The sequence below is a fragment of the Caretta caretta genome, chromosome 6 (genome assembly GCF_965140235.1).
Source record: "Caretta caretta isolate rCarCar2 chromosome 6, rCarCar1.hap1, whole genome shotgun sequence".
Lineage (NCBI taxonomy): Eukaryota > Metazoa > Chordata > Testudines > Cheloniidae > Caretta > Caretta caretta.
Window position 1 is genome coordinate 24,057,971 of NC_134211.1, and position 18,067 is coordinate 24,076,037.

Here is an 18,067-nt window from a genome sequence, read left to right on the forward strand (position 1 = left end):
ACTGGGATAGCCCGGGAATCCTCTATGGATATATTTAGGAAACTTTCATGGAGGTACACTGCAATCTTTTGCAGAAGGTGTCTAGGCAGGGCAGTCTTATTTCATCCACCATGGTAGGACACTTTCCCATGCAACTCCTGAATTAATTCTGCTGGCATCATTGCAGTACACAGCTTGGCAGCATAAGAACCGCGTTCATACCCAGCATCTCCTTCCTTCCCACCGCTGTTACCCTCATGTCAAAGTTCCTTCCCCACTCTGAACTCTAGGGTACAGATGTGGGGACCTGCATGAAAGACCCCCTAAGCTTATTCTTACCAGCTTAGGTTAAACACTGCCACCACCAAAGTGTTATACAAAGAACAGGGGAAGTGCCCACTTGGAAACGTCTCCCCCCAAAATATCCCCCCAAGCCCTACACCCCCTTTCCTGGGGAAGGCTTGATAAAAATCCTCACCAATTTGCAGATGAACATAATCCCAAACCCTTGGATCTTAAGAACAATGAAAAGCAATCAGGTTCTTAAAAGAAGAATTTTAATTAAAGAAAAAGTAAAAGAATCACCTCTGTAAAATCAGGATGGTAAATACCTTACAGGGTAATCAGATTCAAAACATAGAGAATCCCTCTATGCAAAACCTTAAGTTACAAAAAGACACAAAAAACAGGAATATCCATTCCATTCAGCACAGCTTATTTCCTCAGCCATTTAAACAAAACAGAATCTAACGCATATCTAGCTAGATTACTTACTGACTCTTTTCAGGAGTTCTGACCTGCATTCCTGCTCTGGTCCCGGCAAAAGCATCACACAGACAGAGAGAACCCTTTGTTCCCCAACCCCCGCCCCCCCTGCAGCTTTGAAAGTATCTTGTCTCATCATTGGTCATTTTGGTCAGGTGCCAGCGAGGTTATCCTAGCTTCTTATCCCTTTACAGGTGAAAGGGTTTTTCCTCTGGCCAGGAGGGATTTAAAGGTATTTACCCTTCCCTTTATATTTTTGACACCTCAGGAGACTGATATCACATCGGGTCACCTAGGGGAAAAGGGGGAAGTTCTCATTAAAAGTGCTCTTACAAGAAAAAAAAGAGCATGTAGGCCCCCCCACACACACACATTCCAGATTGCCAAACCACGTGGCCACTAATGTGCCTTTACTGTGCTCGGCATGGGTCAGCAAATAGTTTAAGTGGGGACTGGGGCCCCACATATGAGATTCCACAATTTGGGAGTGAAAACGTCCCCCCACACCCCGTTTGTAAACAGCTTCCCATGGTGCTATGGAGAGGGGCGATTGTTTGTCTAGCTACCTCTGCTCCCGACATGAGCCTGCCATAACCTTCATTAAAAGTGTGGTCACCCATGACTCGGTGGGGCCTACTCACCATGGCTGGAACAGCAAAATGGCACAGTGAATGGTTACAGAATCTGATTATGTTGTGGCTTGCACCTAGTGTAATAAGGGTGGGGGTTTTTTTGGTTTTTTTTTAATGAAAACGGCCTTGCTTTGGAAACATTTTATGGATGTACAATGGTCCCTTTCTTTTTTCCCATGACTGACAGTTGGAAATGTGTCCTTTGGCATGTCATCAGCACCTGAAAATAGACTTTCGCTGATTAGGAGGAGAAAGAACATGGGAGGACATGTTCACCAAGATAATGAAGGCCTCTGGGACAGCTGATGCAGAGCTGAGAGCGGGTTTCACTGTCCGATAAGTTAGACATGGACATGGGGAGCAGAAAAGCTTCCCATGAGCATGTGTGTGCAGTGCAGGATGAGAGCTTCAGATTATGAGGGACAAATCAGACATGTTGAGGCATCTGGTTGAACTGCAGGAACAGAAGCAGGAGGGTAGAGTTCCTCTGCAGACCCTAGTGGACAGCCAGCCAGCATCGCCTGGCACAGAATCACCCTCCCCCAAGTGTTCCATGAGGCATGGGAGAAAAGTCCATTATCCCTTCCACTTAACTCAGGGGGAGGGTACAAGGAACAGAAGGCACCCTTTCACAGACCTTTGATGGTCTAGAGTGCAGTGTTATGTTACACAGCTGAAAATGTTTCTCTCGTTCTGACTTTACAACCCCTTTTTCCCAAGGCTAACTTTTTTTTTCTGTTCTCCCTCTTTACTTATGTTTGTTAAATAAAGTAAATGGATTCGAGAAAGAAATGTTCTTTATTGGGTAGAAGCAGTGGGCTTCGGGGGGGCTGGCTTTCCAGGGACAGCGATACAAGGCAGGTGAAGGTTTGGGAAAGCACAGTGCAGACAAGCAGCTCACATTACTGTGGTCATTATTAAGGCTGGGTAGACGGGGTCCCCCAGGATAACTACAGGCATCTCAACATTGTCAATGTTCATTTTGTGGTCTGGAAAGAAAGTCCCAGATTGCAGCTTTTTGAAAAGACCCCAGTTCCTAAAGATGCATATGTCATGAACCTTTCCCGACCATCCTACCTTGATGTCGGTGATCCACCAGCACTTGCAACACCATTGAAAAGTATCCCTTTCAGTTTATGTATTCTTTGGCAAGGAGGTCTGGTGCCAAGATGGGGATTTAAGGCACAAAAACCACTGGGTTGTTTGCCGGTGTTTGAGGGAGGGAGGACAGTGCATCATGGGATGCCGATGCAATGTTCCCATTCTCCCCTGCGACAATGTTTTGGTCCCAGGAGGCATTGCACAAACTTCCCAAAACACACTGCGGCAAGTTGCACTTTGGGATAGCTACCCATAATGCACTGCTTTGTGCATCGATGGAGGTGCTGCTAGTGAGGACACACTCCATCGAGATAATGAGCATGGTGTGGCCACGCACAATTGACTTCATTAATTCAGAGGCTTGAGGTAGAATTAGATAAAGTCAGCTTCATTTTGTAGTGTAGACAAGCCCCTATTTTGACACCATCAGGGCATGCTGCTAGGCTCAAGCTGAGAGAGACTGGGAGAGCTAGCAGGAAGCCATAAAGATCGGATCTATGTTCTTGACTGCTGTCTTATGATTCATGTTAGTTGGTTGGAGGCGGGTACCTAGAGAAGCTTGTGTGTTGAACTGTATTTTTAAAATGTGCCATGGAGCATCTAGAGCAAAGACTGGAATGTGTGTTTATACAATTTAGGAGAATGTTCCCTTTCTTTGCAAGGGTTCTTATCCCATCCTTGCCACAGGCTAGAGAAAGAACAGGAGGACTTGTGGCACCTTAGAGACTAACAAATTTATTAGAGCATAAGCTTTTGTGAGCTACAGCTCACTTCATCGGATGCATAGAATGGAACATATAGTAAGATATATATATATACATACAGATAAGTTGGAAGTTACCCTACAAACTGTGAGAGGCTAATTAGTTAAGATGAGCTATTATCAGCAGTTCCACTGCATGCATCCGATGAAGTGGGCTGTAGCTCACGGAAGCTTATGCTCAAATAAATTGGTTAGTCTCTAAGGTGCCACAAGTCCTCCTTTTCTTTTTGCGAATACAGACTAACACGGCTGCTACTCTGAAACCTGTCAATATGTGTAATGACCCAGCCACTCCCAGTTTCTATTCAAACCCAATTAATGGTATTTAGTTTGCATATTAATTCAAGCTCGGCAGTTTCTCGTTGGAGTCTGTTTTTGAAGCTTTTCTGTTGCAAAATTGCCACCCTTAAATCTTTTACTGAGTGGCCAGAGAGGTCGAAGTGTTCTCCTACCGGTTTTTGAATGTTATGATTCCTGATGTCAGATTTGTGTCCATTTATTCTTTTGCATAGAGACTGTCCGGTTTGGCCAATGTACATGGCAGAGGGGCATTGCTGGCACATGATGGCATATATCACATTGGTAGATGTGCAGGTGAATGAGCCCCTGATGGCGTGGCTTGAGAAGTGAGCCCAGGATTGGGAGTCAGGAACTCACATATTCTAATAACCTATGCCTGTGCAAAGTGGCTGTTAAGTGTCATCAAAGCAGCCTGCCATTCTGTCCTTTCTTTGCACAGGTGTTAATTCGAACATAAAGTGCAAGGCAGTGGAGAACTGGGCCCTGGGAGTGTAGAGACAGTGTGTGTGTATGTAGAGGTTTTGTGAGAAACAAATCAAGGATTGTTATTCAATCACATGTGCATGCTAGAGTATTCCATTACTTACTATGAGTCACATATTTATTTTATTATTTTGGGTTAATTATGTGTATGGAATTACTTAGTACAAAGCCTGGGAAACAAGCAGGGAGAACTGGAGGTCCTGGCAAAGTCAGGGAATTATGATGTGATTGGAATAACAGGGACTTGGTGGGATAACTTGCATGACTGGAGTACTGTCATGGATGGGTATAAACTATTCAGGAAGGACAGGGAGGTCAGAAAAGGTGGGGGAGTTGCACTGTATGTAAGGGAGCAGTATGACTGCTCAGAGCTCAAGTATGAAACTGCAGAAAAACCTGAGAGTCTCTGGATTAAGTTTAGAAGCCTGAGCAACAAGGGTGATGTCGTGGTGGGAGTCTGCTATAGACCACCGGACCAGGGGGATGAGGTGGACGAGGCTTTCTTCCGGCAAGTCGCAGAAGCTACTAGATCGTATGCCCTGGTTCTCATGGGTGACTTCAATCATCCTGATATCTGCTGGGAGAGCAATACAGCAGTGCACAGACAATCCAGGAAGTTTTTGGAAACTGTAGGGGACAATTTCCTGGTGCAAGTGCTGGAGGAACCAACTAGGGGCAGAGCTCTTCTTGACCTGCTGCTCACAAACCGGGAAGAACTAGTAGGGGAAGCAAAAGTGCATGGGAACCTGGGAGGCAGTGACCATGAGATGGTCGAGTTCAGGATCCTGACACAAGGAAGAAAGGAAAGCAGCAGAATACAGAGCCTGGACTTCAGAAAAGCAGACTTTGACTCCCTCAGGGAACTGATGGGCAAGATCCCCTGGGAGAATAACATGAGGGGGAAAGGAGTCCAGGAGAGCTGGCTGTATTTTAAAGAATCCTTATTGAGGTTACAGGGACAAACCATCCCTATGTGTAGAAAGCATAGTAAATACGGCAGGCGACCAGCTTGGCTTAACAGTGAAATCCTTGCTGATCTTAAACAAAAAAAAGAGGCTTACAAGAAGTGGAAGATTGGACAAATGTCCAGGGATGAGTATATAAATATTGCTCAGGCATGTAGGAATGGAATCAGGAAGGCTAGATCACACCTGGAGTTGCAGCTAGCGAGGGATGTTAAAAGTAACAAGAAGGGTTTCTTCAGGTATGTTGGCAATAAGAAGAAAGCCAAGGAAAGTGTGGACCCCTTACTGAATGAGGGAGGCAACCTAGTGACAGAGGATGTGGAAAAAGCTAATGTACTCAATACTTTTTTTACCTCTGTCTTCATGAACAAGGTCAGCTCCCAGACTACTGCACTGGGCAGCACCAAATGGGGAGGAGGTGGCCAGCACTCTGTGAAGGTAGAAGTGGTTCGGGACTATTTAGAAAAACTGGATCTGCACAAGTCCATGGGGCTGGATGCGTTGCATCCGAGAGTGCTAAAGGAATTGGCGGATGTGATTGCAGAGCCATTGGCCATTATCTTTGAAAACTCATGGCGATCGGGGGAAGTCCCGGAAGATTGGAAAAAGGCTAATGTCGTGCCCATCTTTAAAAAAGGGAAGAAGGATGATCCTGGGAACTACAGGCCGGTCAGCCTCACCTCAGTCCCCGGAAAAATCATGGAGCATGTCCTCAAGGAATCAATTCTGAAGCACTTAGACGAGAGGAAAGTGATCAGGAACAGTCAGCATGGATTCACCAAGGGAAAGTCATGCCTGACTAATCTAATTGCCTTCTATGATGAGATAACTGGTTCTGTGGATGAAGGGAAAGCAGTGGACATGTTATTCCTCGACTTTAGCAAAGCTTTTGACACGGTCTCCCACAGTATTCTTGTCAGCGAGTTAAAGAAGTATGGGCTGGATGGATACACTACAAGGTGGGTAGAAAGTTGGCTAGATTGTCGGGATCAACGGGTAGGCTCCATCTCTAGTTGGCAGCTGGTATCTAGCAGAGTGCCCCAAGGGTCGGTCCTGGGGCCGGTTTTGTTCAATATCTTCATTAATGATCTGGAGGATGGTGTGGATTGCACCCTCAGCAAGTTTGCAGATGACACTAAACTGGGAGGAGTGGTAGATATGCTGGAGGGTAGGGATAGGATACAGAGGGACCTAGATAAATTGGAGGATTGGGCCAAAAGAAATCTGATGAGGTTCAACAAAGACAAGTGCAGACTCCCGCACTTAGGACGGAAGAATCCAATGCACCGCTACAGACTAGGGACCGAATGGCTAGGCAACAGTTCTGCAGAAAAGGACCTAGGGGTTACAGTGGACGAGACGCTGGTTATGAGTCAACAGTGTGCCGTTGTTGCCAAGAAGGCCAATGGCATTTTGGGGTGTATAAGTAGGGGCATTGCCAGCAGATCGAGGGACGTGATCGTTCCCTTCTATTTGACATTGGTGAAGCCTCATCTGGAGTACTGTGTCCAGTTTTGGGCCCCACGCTACAAGAAGGATGTGAAGAAATTGGAGAGAGTCCAGCAAAGGGCAACAAAAATGATTAGGGGACTGGAACACATGAGTTATGAGGAGAGGCTGAAGGAACTGGGATTGTTTAGTCTACGGAAGAGAAGAATGAGGGGGGATTTGATAGCTGCTTTCAACTACCTGAAAGGTGGATCCAAAGAGGATGGATCTAGACTATTCTCAGTGATAGCAGATGACAGGACAAGGAGTAATGGTCTCGAGTTGCAGTGTGGGAGGTTTAGGTTGGATATTAGGAAAAACTTTTTCACTAGGAGGGTGGTGAAACACTGGAATGGGTTACCTAGGGAGGTGGTAGAAGCCCCTTCCTTAGAAGTTTTTAAGGTCAGGCTTGACAAAGCCCTGGCTGGGGATGATTTAGTTGGGATTGGTCCTGGTCTGGGCAGGGGGTTGGACTAGATGGCCTCCAGAGGTCCCTTCCAACTCTGTTATTCTATGATTCTATGATTAAGTGAGCCCAGGATTGGGAGTCAGGAACTCACATGTTCTAATAACCTATGCCTGTGCAAAGTGGCTGTTAAGTGTCACCAAAGCAGCCTGCCAATCTGTCCTTTATTTGCACAGGTGTTAATTCGTACATAAAGTGCAAGGCAGTGGAGAACTGGGCCCTGGGAGTGTAGAGATAGTGTGTGTGTATGTAGAGGTTTTGTGAGAAACAAATCAAGGATTGTTATTCAATCACATGTACATGCTAGAGTATTCCACTACTTACTATGAGTCACATATTTATTTTATTATTTTGGGTTAATTATGTGTATGGAATTACTTACTACGGGTAGAAGAATGAAATTAATAAAGTGTACAGGTAAATTGATATAACATGTGGGAACCCTGGGCAACAGGGTCTGATATGCTGTTGCCAACTCCCCTGATTTTTATCACAAGTCTTGTGATATTTCCTGTTTTTTTTAAACCCCAACACCTGGTGCTGAGAATCTCAGCTTTGTTTCAAATTTTTTTTTCTGGACTTCATGTTTGTGGAGGAAAGTCTTGACAGTGTGAATTGAATGTAACCTAGAGGCTGAGAAATCAGAATAAAAAGAAAAAGAACCCAACATCTATTTATTTAAAATCTCATGATGTTTAAGCCAGTGGTTTTGGGGGGTCTGACTCATGTGTTCTGGAGGACTGGGGCTGGCAAAACTGCACTAGCAAAAGAGCAAACTTGTCTGCATCATAAATACTTATTAACCAACGTTGTGAACGCTAATGATTTTACGGTGACTTTCACAATGTTGGGCGGTTGTTGGGTTTTTTTTCTTTAAAGCCTCAGCTCCTGGATTTATGTGATTAAAAATAGGAATTACGTTTCTATCCCTGATGGTTGCAGAGAACATGAAACCTAATGGCTCATAAAACAGAAGGCAAACACCCACCCGATTTTCTTTTTAAACCTCATGATTTGAAGCCAACCTCGTGGACTGGCCTAGGGGAGCTGGCTCATGACTGTGTTGTATGGGCTTGGCAGGGCTGTGGTAGGAAGAGCTACCATGTGGTGAGGGGGGCTAAAGCACTGGAGAGCACTGGCCAGCCTCTTCAATGAGGTTAGGGTGACCCCACCTTCCGATACTGCCATCCTGATAACAGGGACTTTGTCTTATATACGCAACTATACCCCCTCTCCCAGAGGGAAAAAACGAGTCCTGGTTGCTATTCGGCCACCCAATGAGTGACACTGCAACAGGAGCAAAGTAGGACAGAGCAGGGCCAGGGGTGGGAAGGAAGGGGCTGCCCAGTGACCCAGCCCAGAGGGGACGAGCCCAAGTGAGGCAGTGTTAGGAGCCAGGGCAGGCTGGAGCAGGTGAGGGAGGAAGAGGGCCCCGCTTTGTTCCAAAGACTACATCTCCCAGCTGCCCCGGCACGGCCGCCCCTTCTCTCCGGGGAGCGTCCCTTGCACTTGCCTGCAGCCCAGGCGTCTGCAGCCCCGGCTCTGCGCACCGCGGCAGGCTCAGCCCCCGGGATCCCTCTCCGCCCCGGTAAAACTTCTCCGGGGGAGTTCTTCAGAGTTGCTCTGAGCACCAGGGAGAACTTCCCGAAGCGGCTGAGGGTTGCTTGGGGAAACTCCCGTGGCTGGGCTGGCTACTGCCCGGGGAGTGGGGCTGGCGGGGGGCTGGGAATGTGTTCGGTGGGGTGAGACTTTGGGGGCTGCCTGGGGCGGCTGTGATGGGGCTGAGCCAGCCTGGGCTGGAGTTGAGGGTTTTGTCTGCAGTGTGGGTGGGGGTGGAGTGTTCCTGCCTGGCCTGGGGGGGTCTCTGCACTGTGGGGTGGGGAGGGAGGCACTGGGCTGGGAGCTGGGTGTGTCTTCTGTGCTGAAGCTGGGGGAGGGGAATGAAGGGGGTGTCTTTCCTCTGTACCTCTTTTCAGTCCTGCCTTTCTGTGGGGGATAGCAGCTCTCAGAGTAGGGTTCAGTTGCCTCATCCCTCCCTGCTGCCTTGGGCTCTTCCCCCCCCCCTTCCCCCCGGCTGTGTTCTGGGGGCGCCTGTGGTCTTGCAGGTGTGAGTTCCGCTCAAAGGCAGGCACTGAATTCTGGGTTCTGTGAGTGTGTGTGTTTTCCTGGTGAAACACACTCACAGAAACCTGCTGGCTCCTGGTACCAACACTCCTCCATCGCAGGACTTGCTGCTCTTTTACCTTTTCAAAATTTGGACCGGCACTAGGCTCCCAAAGCCCCAGGGTATTTTTGGCTTCTGATTTTGGCTTTTGTGTGTGTGTGTTAGTTTTGGATCAGTCTCTTAAAAGTTAAGAACTGCCACCTCCCTCTTTTCCCTTCCCTTATAACTTTCTCTTGGTCTCCTTTTGCTTTCGCATGATAGTAGACATTTTCCTTTTGGGGATTCTAGCGAAAGGGAAAAACTCTTTCTCTCTCCCAAAATCATCTGGGGGGATGAATGCTATAGGTGACAACTTTCAGAGTAGCAGCTGTGTTAGTATGTATCTGCAAAAAGGAGTACTTGTGGCACCTTAGAGACTAAAACATTTATTTGAGCATAAGCTTTCGTGAGCTACATGCATCCGATGAAGTGAGCTGTAGCTCACGAAAGCTTATGCTCAAATAAATTTGTTAGTCTCTAAGGTGTCACAAGTACTCCTTTTCTTTTTACAGGTGACAACATTACAATAGATATGTGAGATTTTTTTCACCCTTAAGGTTTTTCTTCTAATTTAATCTCCTAGATAAGTAACTAAACCAAGACCCATGCATCCTCCCCTCTTGCCTTCTGGTCCTTGGCTTTGGGTTACATTTAATGGGATGGTTTGGGCCCAGTGATGAAACCTGTAACTAGCCTTGGACAACAATGTTGGTTCACCATTCTGACTAAATGCCAGATCCATGATTATGAAATGTTAGGGGAGATGCTGCTGCTGACTCCATTGTCCAAACCTGTGGTGAATGTTAAGTTATCTATGTATGTGCAGCTACTCAGATTTCGATTTCTTTCAAATGGGAAGCAGAGCTCTTCTCACCATGCAGAAGAAAAGTCATCTCTAGTTTTAAAAGCTTGTATGTTTCAGATCTGAGCTCCAAATTTTGCAAACATCCTGAAATTTGAGGGCATGGCTGCATCTGGGATTTGATTCAGGCTCTCTATCTCCATTTTACATACACACTTAAGTGATCTTATCAGAAAAAGAGAACCAGTTGTGTGAATTGGCAGCCGCCCTCATTCTTCTGTCTCCCAGCAGGCCAGATCTCCCAATGTGAAAGGTGAGCAGTAGTGTGTTTAGGTTTTGATTTCTTGTTTTTCCCTGTTGCAGGCCTGAGGACAATGGAGTCAGTGGAGAAATGGCACAAGGATTTCATAGCCTTCAAGCTTCTGGACAAAAAATGTAACTCAAAGAGGAATGGGGTTACAGGTGAGTGAGAGAAGGGGAAATAGGATGTGGGCCCAGACTCGCCCAACAGGAGTCCCTGGAGGAAAGGGTGTAAGAACTGCAGCAACATCAATCTCAGTTAGTTTCAAATGCTGTAATGTATATTTCAAAGCCTGCAGTATCCCCTTCATGCCAGCACCTCCAAAGAAGGGTTGTGGCCTAATGGTTAGGGTGGGACATGGAAATCAGAACTCCTAGGTTCTAGTCCCAGTTCTGGTAATTACTCAAGTGAATGCCCAAAGTCATACCCTAATGACTCTATGCCTCAACTTCCCCATCTGCAAAATGGCAGATACTGACTACCTCACAAGGGTATTGGGAGGCTAAACCAGCCTTTGGGAGGTGCTCTTGCCATCTACAGTCCTTACAAAAATGATATGATAAAAGCTTTTAAGCCAAAAAATTCAAATTAGGGAGCCTAAAGTGAGGCCCCCCCCTAAAGCCAAGCATATGGCCACTGGCACCAGTTTAACTAAAGGTGTGTTTCAAAACCAACTTAGTTAAACTGCTGCAAACCCCTGTGTGGACACTCTTATTTTAGTTTAAGGTAAACTGAAATAAACTTGTAGTCTCTTAGGAACAAAGTTATGTGGAACTGAAATAAGGCTCCTGTTCTGCAAATTCTTAAGCATGTGCTTAACTTTAAGTCCTTGAAGTCAACAGGGCTTGACTGTAGTGAAGTGTACCACATACATAAGTATTTGCAGAATCCTGGCCCAAGCATGCCCACATATGGGGTTTGCACCAATTAAGCTAAACTAGCATAAGTTTGTGTGTAGACAAGGCCTTGTCTATCCGATTTATAAGAGGTGCTGAGTACTCACTGCTCTCGCTGAAGCCAGCAAGAACTGCAAGTGCTCAGTGCCTATGAAAATTAGGTCATTTTTATGCAGATGCCTCTGTTTGGCTTTAGAGCCCTTGCTTCTGGCTCCCCAATTAGAATGTTTTGGCCTTTGTGTTACAACAGCACTGCTCAGGGAGCTTTGTGAAGTTCAGATGTAGATAGGAATATTGCTTATGTCTACAAAGCCCAGAAGTAAATACACTAAGGGCTCTATCCTGTATTCTTTAAGCAGCTATACAGAGAACTCAGGATCCAGCCTGATGGGGAAAATTCTCCTCTCTGACATGGATGATATTACTTGGTGTCAGTTCCACTCATGTACAGCATGTGATCGCAGTGGGGGGATCTGCCTGTGCAGAGGTAGCAGACTGCCAAGGCTTGATACAGCTGTGTGGGAGTGAGGAGAGAGCTCTTCTCTAAGGCTGCCCATCACTTGCCATACTCGGGTGCAACAGGATAACACTTCATGGCTGATGGATGGTGATTAGCTGCTGTTTTGAGGCACCATAATGCTAGAGACAAGGGGATCTCTCATGGATGGAGTGGAAGCGGAAATGTCACACATGCCAGCCTCAGGAGAGGTGTGAAGATTGTCTGAAAATAGTATTTGTGTTGTCCAGTTCTGAAGTTAGCTGGAAACTGGCGACAGCTTAAATGTGTGCTTTAGGGAGGGACTCTGTAATAGGCATGTTATCCCGGGGAAGTTGGTTTTAGGACATTGTGGAGTGAATTCAGTACAAACTTGATTATTTTAAGATCTCTGGCATGGGAGGTGGGTGGGTTTCAGCTAACTGAAGAATTGGCCCAATGATCTCTGTTGCCTGCACTGCACCTTCTAAGCCCTGATCAGAGTGGAAGCAGGTTGCCAGGCCATTGGTACTTGGACGCATCTGCACTCTGGATTTCTGGTTTGTACAGCACAACGAGGAGTTGCTGGCCAGCAGAACGTTACCCTGTATATGTGGCATAGCCGAGGCTGTACTGTATCTGTTTAGATGGCGCTTAGTCATAGGCCGTGGCAGGATGCTTGTGAGCAGTTGCTGTCTGTCCTGTGGATCTATACTTAGAAATACTCCAAATAAAGTGGGGTTTTGCCCTGATACATCGGGTCACTCACTATGCCCTTGCTAATGTGCATGTCCCTCTCAATTTTCCAGGCTTGATTGTAAAGCACCTTGAGAAAACCTTTAAGATGCCCAGCTCCTTGCAGATCTCCTCCTCGGTGGCTCTCTCCCAGCACTGCACAGGTGGGTGTAGGTTTATGAGCTGTTCCAAGTGGCTGCCTATGTTTAAACCTGGCTTTTACCCAGCCTCTGAGGAAACATGGAGAGCAGCAAAACAAATATTGAGGAGCAACTGGTTAGCAGGGAAGTGACTGGCCTTGGGGTTTTGTGTGGAGTGCAGCTAGGCTCTTGCTCCCTTCTTAAAGATGTATAGAGGGTTTCCAGACAAATAGCCCTGCTGTTATTTCTTAGTGGCTTAATGTCCCCAGAAAGCTTTGTCAGTGGTTCGGGGATAGAAGGCAGGAATGGGCTTTAAAATGTTAATCATTTAAGCCTAGTGGGATCTAAATCTGTGCAGTCTGCATGTTCTGCTCAGATGCTTGCCTCTTTAGATTGTAAGCTCTTTGGGGCAGAGACTGCCTCTGAGACACACACACACACATACACACTTGGTAGTCTCAGTTTGAGCACAGATTGGTGAATTCATGGTCAGTGCTTCTTAAAGTCCATGGTCTTGGATTGTAAAAGCTAATTGTTAACCTGTTGGAGAGAGGTTTTTAGGAGTGCTTTCTGCTGAATGCTATAGTTGAAGAGTATGTGTAATTATATCTTAGCTTCTTAGTATGGCAAGTTCTGAGCACAGGGCTGGGTGCTAGAAACATATGGCTTCTAGTCCTGGCTCTGATTAGAACATCTGGTAGGTGGGAGGCTGACATTCAGAGGGTTCTGTTACTCAAGTTCCACACACCCTACTCCCAAACCAGCTGTGCATGAGCATAATTAGAGAGAGCTACATGCAGTCGGGTGGATTGGGGCTTCTCTCCCTCCTGTAGCCCTATCCTCCCTTCATTTCCTCTGCTCTCTCTGTGCTCTACCTGTGGGGGAGAGTGAAACTGACCTGTCAGCTTCATTTGTTGCTGCTTCCATGTGGAGTGCAGCATTTGGTGGGGAGGGGTAGGAAGTGTGGCACAAAGTTCTGGCTCATTGAGCTTTTCTGTGGCTTGTGAGACAAGTCGTTTCACCTCTTGGCCTCCGTTTCCTCTTCTCCTTTAAAACTTGCCTTACAGGGATGTGAGGATTGATTAGCGGTAGTGCTTTTATATCTATGTGGTACTGCACAGTAAAGCTCCTAAACGCTATCCTCTATGTAAATAAGGGTTGTCAGGAGCCATTGGGTCTGTAATGAAACGCTCCGGAAACAAATGGACTCCTAGCTCAATATTTCATTGTTTCGCCTTCCAAAAAGTGGGAAAACCGCAAGCACACTGACAAATGGGCTGAAAGGTTTCACTGTAGCTTCTGAGTCCCTCTGAATCTGCAGCTAAAATGCTCGTCTCATAATTGGTTCAAGCTCTTCTCTCAATGAATCACAATATTCCTGCCGCAACAGCAGAACATTAAAGGGAGTGTTGAGGAAAGGCTTATTAAGATGCACAGAGCCCTGTCTCTCAACAAGGCAGATCTTTGTAATGAAAGCACTTTCTGTGCATGGGTGGCTTTTTCTGTCCCTTCAGGCTCCTGTCCAAACTTGATGATGAATAGGAACGAAGCGCTCAATCGAAGGCCTGACAACGTGTCCCCTGCACCCCAGCTGCCCACCAGGAAACATCGAACGCTCTGCTTTTCGCTCTCGTCGGATGGGGATGGCCACTCTGATGTCCCGGGCTGGCGGAGGAGTCTGCAGGCTCAGGTGAGGAGTGATTTGGGTGTGGTTGTGGCATGTGCTCTGTCTGATACAAGGGTAACTGGCTAGTTAGATGTCTGGGCATAGACATTTTTGAGGTTTTTAAGGCCTCTAGTGTAATCTGCTCCTGTGGCAGTTTGATATCTTGGCTGCTTGGCTGGGCCTACTGCCACCTCTGGCCCCTCTGCTGCTCCAGCTGCCCATGAAGGTCTGAGAGAACAGGGTGCCAGCAGTCTAACCAGTCTCTTTGTCTTGCAGATGGAGCAGGCTCACAGCGGAGGAACAGCCAGCAGCACAGGGTCTCTGGAGCGGGCGTCCCTTTTCTGTGCCTCTAGATCCAATTCTTCCTCTAGTTCTACCCTATCCAGTCCAGTGGGTCCACTCGCCAAAGCCAAATCCTCCAGCCGGTTCTCCCTGTTCTCTCCACCATTTTGGAACAGCAGTGCCGAGCTGGATTCCAACCCTCAGTCCTACTCCAGCTCCAAGAAGTCCCGCAACTACAGCCAGAGGGGGGGTGCAAAGCCTGAGGAACCCAGCGACCCAAAGCCAGGAGGACCGGAATACTTTAACTTCTCGGAGCCGGTCATCGCCAGGGTGATGGACTGCATCTACCTGGGGAACCTCAATGCGGCCTACTGCGGGAGGGTGCTGTGCAGGAACAACATCGACAGCATCATCGACATGAGCAGCCTGCCCAGCAACTGCAGCCTGAGTGTCATTCCATGCACATGCAGCCGAGGAGGGCTCCGGCACAGCTGGTCCCGCCTCAAGGTGGACATCCAGGGCCCCCTGAATGGGGAATGTCCTGCCCTGAGGGAGCCTTGCTTCTGGGACATCAATGAGTGCATTGAAGCCTCTCTGGAGAAAAGGAAGCGGGTTCTCATCCACTGCCTGGATGGCTATTCCCTGGCCCCTACCTGTGTCATCCAGTACCTGATGGTGAAACACAACATGAGGCTGATGGCAGCTTATGAGTTTGTGAGGGCCAGGTACCCGCTGAACATCCGTGAGTGCCATCGGGATATGCTGGTGGGCCTGGAGAGATCCCTGCAGCCTGGAGATGTGGACATGGAGCGCTTGAAGCATTCCATGTCCCGGAAGGTAGCATGGACTTAAAAGGACAATGCGGCCAGGGACAGAGTGCTGTAACTGCTTGGTACTAGCCTTGAAGTGGAACCCGAGGCAGCCACACACAAAAATAGCCTTCATCTCCCTTAACCTGGTGACTGTAGCTGTTCCATATGGAAAGAGGACAATGCTGGTGCATGCTCTAGAAGCTGTGGCTAGTGCTGCAAGGCAGGTGGCTAACCTGGGCAGTCGCTGCAGTGGCCATAGTGCAGCAGAAATGGAGTGTGGGAAGGTCTCTCAATCAGTGTAACACGTCACAGGTCACTCTGGACAAGGATTACTGGGAGGGAACCTCAAGGCACGCCAAGGTGTGTGTCGGCAAGGTCCTGAGTTGACTCTCTGTAAAGCAGGGATAGGTAAGACATAGGTTTGTTCAGTGATTCTGGACACGCGTTTCTAATGACTACTCTCCCTACTGGGTATCATAGCTAGGTTCTTATGGAATGCACTGGCTAGAGCCAATTCTCTCAACTGTGTTAGGGGTTGGGGGGGAAGGGTTGTGATTTGGGTAAAGAGGACATGTTAACACCTGAAAACAGTTCTGGCACCAGAGCACCCTTTGGAACTGGAGATAAACAGACCTTGGTTCAGTTATGAAGGACATTAAACTAGTGTCTTCTGGTGCCACGCTGGATTTATTATGTGACACACATGGAGAGCCTGTAGTGTGCAAAGTGCTTTCAAGTAGAAGATACAGCCCCTGTGCCCCAAGAGCTTACAGTCTAATAATAGAAAAGATGAGAGGATGTGGGAGGTGAGAATAAAGGTGAGGGAGGGAGGACAAGGGTTACAGCAATGGCAGTGGGTGATTGGTTAATTGTATGCCAGTCGGCCTAGTCTCCCACCATCTCCTAGCAACATCTGCGGGTGGATTCCTGAGAGCCCAGGACAACAGTGCAGTAATCAAATCTCTGGATTATTGGGCAGATCCTCTGTGGTGTGCCCAGGTCTTGTCTAAACTTCAGACAGGAGGAACCCGGGCTGAGCTGTTCCTGGAGCCCCAGCCACATTCTTCATTCTGGGGGTGTTGTACCAGTTCACCAGCTCTATGGAAACTCCATCTCTTCCTGAAGTTTCACATGTCTGCTCCTGGTCAGGATGGCTTTCATGTCCTCTAGCAGCAGGTGGCTTCTCTTCTAACTCGGAGCAAAGCTCCTCTCTGAAGAATCTGATCAGAGTTTCCTTACATTTTTACTAAGTTTCTGCATGGATCTTCTCTTCCTTCAGTCTCTAGCTAAGTATTGCTCTTCTTCAGTCAGAAACTGGTGCCCTTTCTCACACTTGAACATCATCACTCTCTGACTGGCTCTTTGATTTTCCTGGCACTTGTTGGGTTTCCTCCTTGCCTTGGCTTCCAGTTTGAGCCTCTCTGATTATTTGTACCGAACACAAGGAGCTTGCTGGAGTTCCACCTTGCACTTCTGGGCTGCCTGCTCGAAGGGAAACCTCCCAGAGACCTGTGACCTCTGATCTCACCCAAGGTTATGAAGGAGGTAGCCTGGTGGCTTTATCATACTAACCCATTGGCTAATCTAAACCTTTCACTTAATAGGGCTGTTTGATCCCCCTGTGATTCAAAAATACTACACTACTTTATTAAAACAACAAAGTGATGGGACCATCAGGTTCTCAGTTCTCCTTAACCTTTCAGGCCAACATTTGAAGGTGTAAAGCAGTAACAAAACTCTTAAATAAAAGTCAATACCTGTCTTGCCTATGTGGACTCTGATGCTCCTCTTTCAGCTTGGCCAACATACAAGGCACTCTTGAACTCTGGGAACGGTGTGGAGCAAGCTTAGGACTCTTGTGTATTGCAGTGGGTTTAGGAACTGTCTGGGTGCTGTGGAAGTGAGTTGGGTAACTCACCAGTTCTGGGCATCACTCCTAGTGCCAAGCAACAATATGTAGGGCTTGTGGGCAATTTGTTGCTGAACTGTATATTTTGTGTGCTGCAAGAATGTTGTTTCGTTGAAGAGCTTGCAGTAGAGTCCTTGGAGACAATAATAAAGACTTGTTTAACTTTGGGAAATGTGGCTTGCCTTGCTGGTGATAGTAAGATCAGAAGCAATGCTGTTAACCTGTTTTGCTAAAGGGCTGCCTTAGCCCAATGGGGGAAACCACCTATTTAGAAATGCTACTGTTCTCTCTTTGTTTTTCATTCCTAAGGAAGAATCTCTGAAAAACAGCCTCTTGCAGAGGAATTGAAGCAGCAGGAGCTTCAATGTTCCTCCCAGGAAGTTGTGGGTGCATCTACACTACAGAGGCTATCCCATCATTGCTAGGGTCCTACCAAATTCACGGTCCATTTGGGTCAATTTCACGGTCATAGAATTTTAAAAATAGTCAATTTAATGATTTCAGCCATTTAAATCTGAAATTTCACGGTGTTGTAACCGTGGGGGTCCCTACCCAAAAGGGTTTTTTGCGGGGGTTGCGAAGTTATTGTAGGGAAGTGACGGGATTGCCACCTTTACTTCTGCACTGCTGGTGGTGGTGATGCTGCCTTCAGAGCTGGGCAGCCGGAAAGCGGCAGCTGCTGGCCAGCAGTCCAGCTCTGCAGGCAGCGCCGCCGCCAGCTGCAACGCAGAAGTAAGGACGGCCTGGTATGGTACGGTATTGTCACCCTTACTTCTGGGCTGCTGCCTGCAGAGGTGGGCACCTGGCCAGCAACCGCCGCTCTCCAGCCGCCCAGCTCTGAAGGCAGTGCAGAAGTAAGGGTGGCAAAACCACAACCCCCTTACAATACCCGCCCCTCCCCCTT

At 47.4% G+C, this 18,067-nt stretch overlaps 1 protein-coding gene across 1 annotated transcript; it reads left to right on the forward strand.

Moving 5' to 3' along the window:
* Positions 1–8,442: 8,442 nt before the first annotated feature.
* On the forward strand, positions 8,443–17,335 carry LOC125638758 (uncharacterized). The gene is made up of 5 exons (XM_048854851.2): positions 8,443–8,530; positions 10,311–10,409; positions 12,429–12,518; positions 14,009–14,184; positions 14,437–17,335. The coding sequence occupies exons 2-5, from the start codon at positions 10,322–10,324 to the stop codon at positions 15,292–15,294; spliced, it is 1,212 nt and encodes a 403-aa protein (XP_048710808.1). The 5' UTR covers positions 8,443–8,530; positions 10,311–10,321; the 3' UTR covers positions 15,295–17,335.
* Positions 17,336–18,067: the final 732 nt, after the last annotated feature.